The 1,232-nt window shown below is 58.6% G+C and overlaps 1 protein-coding gene across 1 annotated transcript in view; it reads right to left on the bottom strand.

The window, feature by feature from the left end:
• ISM2 (isthmin 2) overlaps positions 1-1,232 on the bottom strand; it is a gene marked incomplete at both ends in the record, with an annotated part of 3,391 nt that overhangs the window by 462 nt on the left and 1,697 nt on the right. The window contains 2 exons of the mRNA XM_010171386.2: positions 447-524; positions 1,023-1,163. Coding sequence (XP_010169688.2) covers positions 447-524; positions 1,023-1,163 — 219 coding nt within the window. The remainder of the gene's footprint in view (positions 1-446; positions 525-1,022; positions 1,164-1,232) is intronic.

A 1,232-nucleotide genomic window follows, 5' to 3' on the forward strand; every position in this document is an offset into this window, starting at 1 on the left:
GTCCGCCTCTGCAGGGGAGGGCCCCGAAAGGGTGAGGACCCGCGCAGCCCGCACCCTACTTTACCCAGCTGGCATTTGCCCAATGCCAGAGCCCTCAGTGGTGCCTGCAACCACCAGGTAGGAGCATCCAGGCTCCATCTCAGAGGCAGTGACATGGGGAAGGGGATTCGTGCTGGGGCAGAGCCCCTGTGAGGACGGGGCACCCATCGCTACAAGGGCTAGGGAGAGGGCACGTGGCAGGCAGGACTATTGTTGTACCAGGGCTGTGGGAGAGGAACTGGGTTTCTCAGCATGACCGCTGAAGCCTGCACATGGCAGTGGTTTGGGTGACTTGGGTGTTGACACCAGATGTGGGAGCCCTTGGCAGAGCCCTCCCCACCAGCCAGCTACACCCCCGTGGGGCCTGGCACCAAAGTCCCCAGCGCAAGGCAGAGGCAGAGGCTGACCTGAGTTGAACAGCTCTGTGGTGTTGTCGCTTTTGAAAGGCATCTCCTCTGTGGGGAACACCATTTCCCCCTCTGCTCCTTGAGAGGGGAAAAAAAACCAACAAATGAAGAGCCAGGTTGAACACCAGGAGGAGTGGTGGGGTTTTTTTCCTCCATAAGGGCACGAGGCACCATCCATTTTCCATCCCTTTCCCTGCCACTGCTTTGCTGACATGGCCCTGTGCCTGAAAGAAAGGGCCAGCAGCAAGACACACAGGACAGACCCACCCAAAGCTGTGGGTCATGCAAACCTGAGGGGGTGAAGACATCTCTCGACATGCCTTAGGAGAGCATTTCAAGCTCCCAGTGTGAGGGAGGTGCAAGGAGTCGCACATCAAGCTGGACACCAACTCTACCACCCTTGGGCACCACGTAACTGCCTGGGGAGCCATGAAGCCCCATCAGAGCTTCGTCGTGGAAACAAACGCCCGCAGTCATTAGCCCAGATCTCATTAAACCTAACTAGTTCTGGAAGCATGAGCAATGCCCAGCCCACCAGCCCACATCGGGGTCAGACTGGAATGGTTGAGGGCTCACCAGGGCAGCGTGGCAGGTCGCAGGTCCTCGACTCTGTTGCTGTGCAGGCGTAGCCACAGGACCGGGTCCTCTTCTGGTTGCCACTGCCACATGTGATGCTGCAAGGGGACCATGGGCTCCACTCCTCCTCATCTTCATAGTCTGTGCACATCAGGGGAGGGGCAGAGAGTGGTAGACCTCAGCAAAGTCTCCGCAGGAAGAGAGCCAGCA

Source organism: Antrostomus carolinensis, unplaced genomic scaffold (assembly GCF_000700745.2).
Source record: "Antrostomus carolinensis isolate BGI_N321 unplaced genomic scaffold, ASM70074v2 scaffold31147, whole genome shotgun sequence".
Classification (NCBI taxonomy): domain Eukaryota; kingdom Metazoa; phylum Chordata; class Aves; order Caprimulgiformes; family Caprimulgidae; genus Antrostomus; species Antrostomus carolinensis.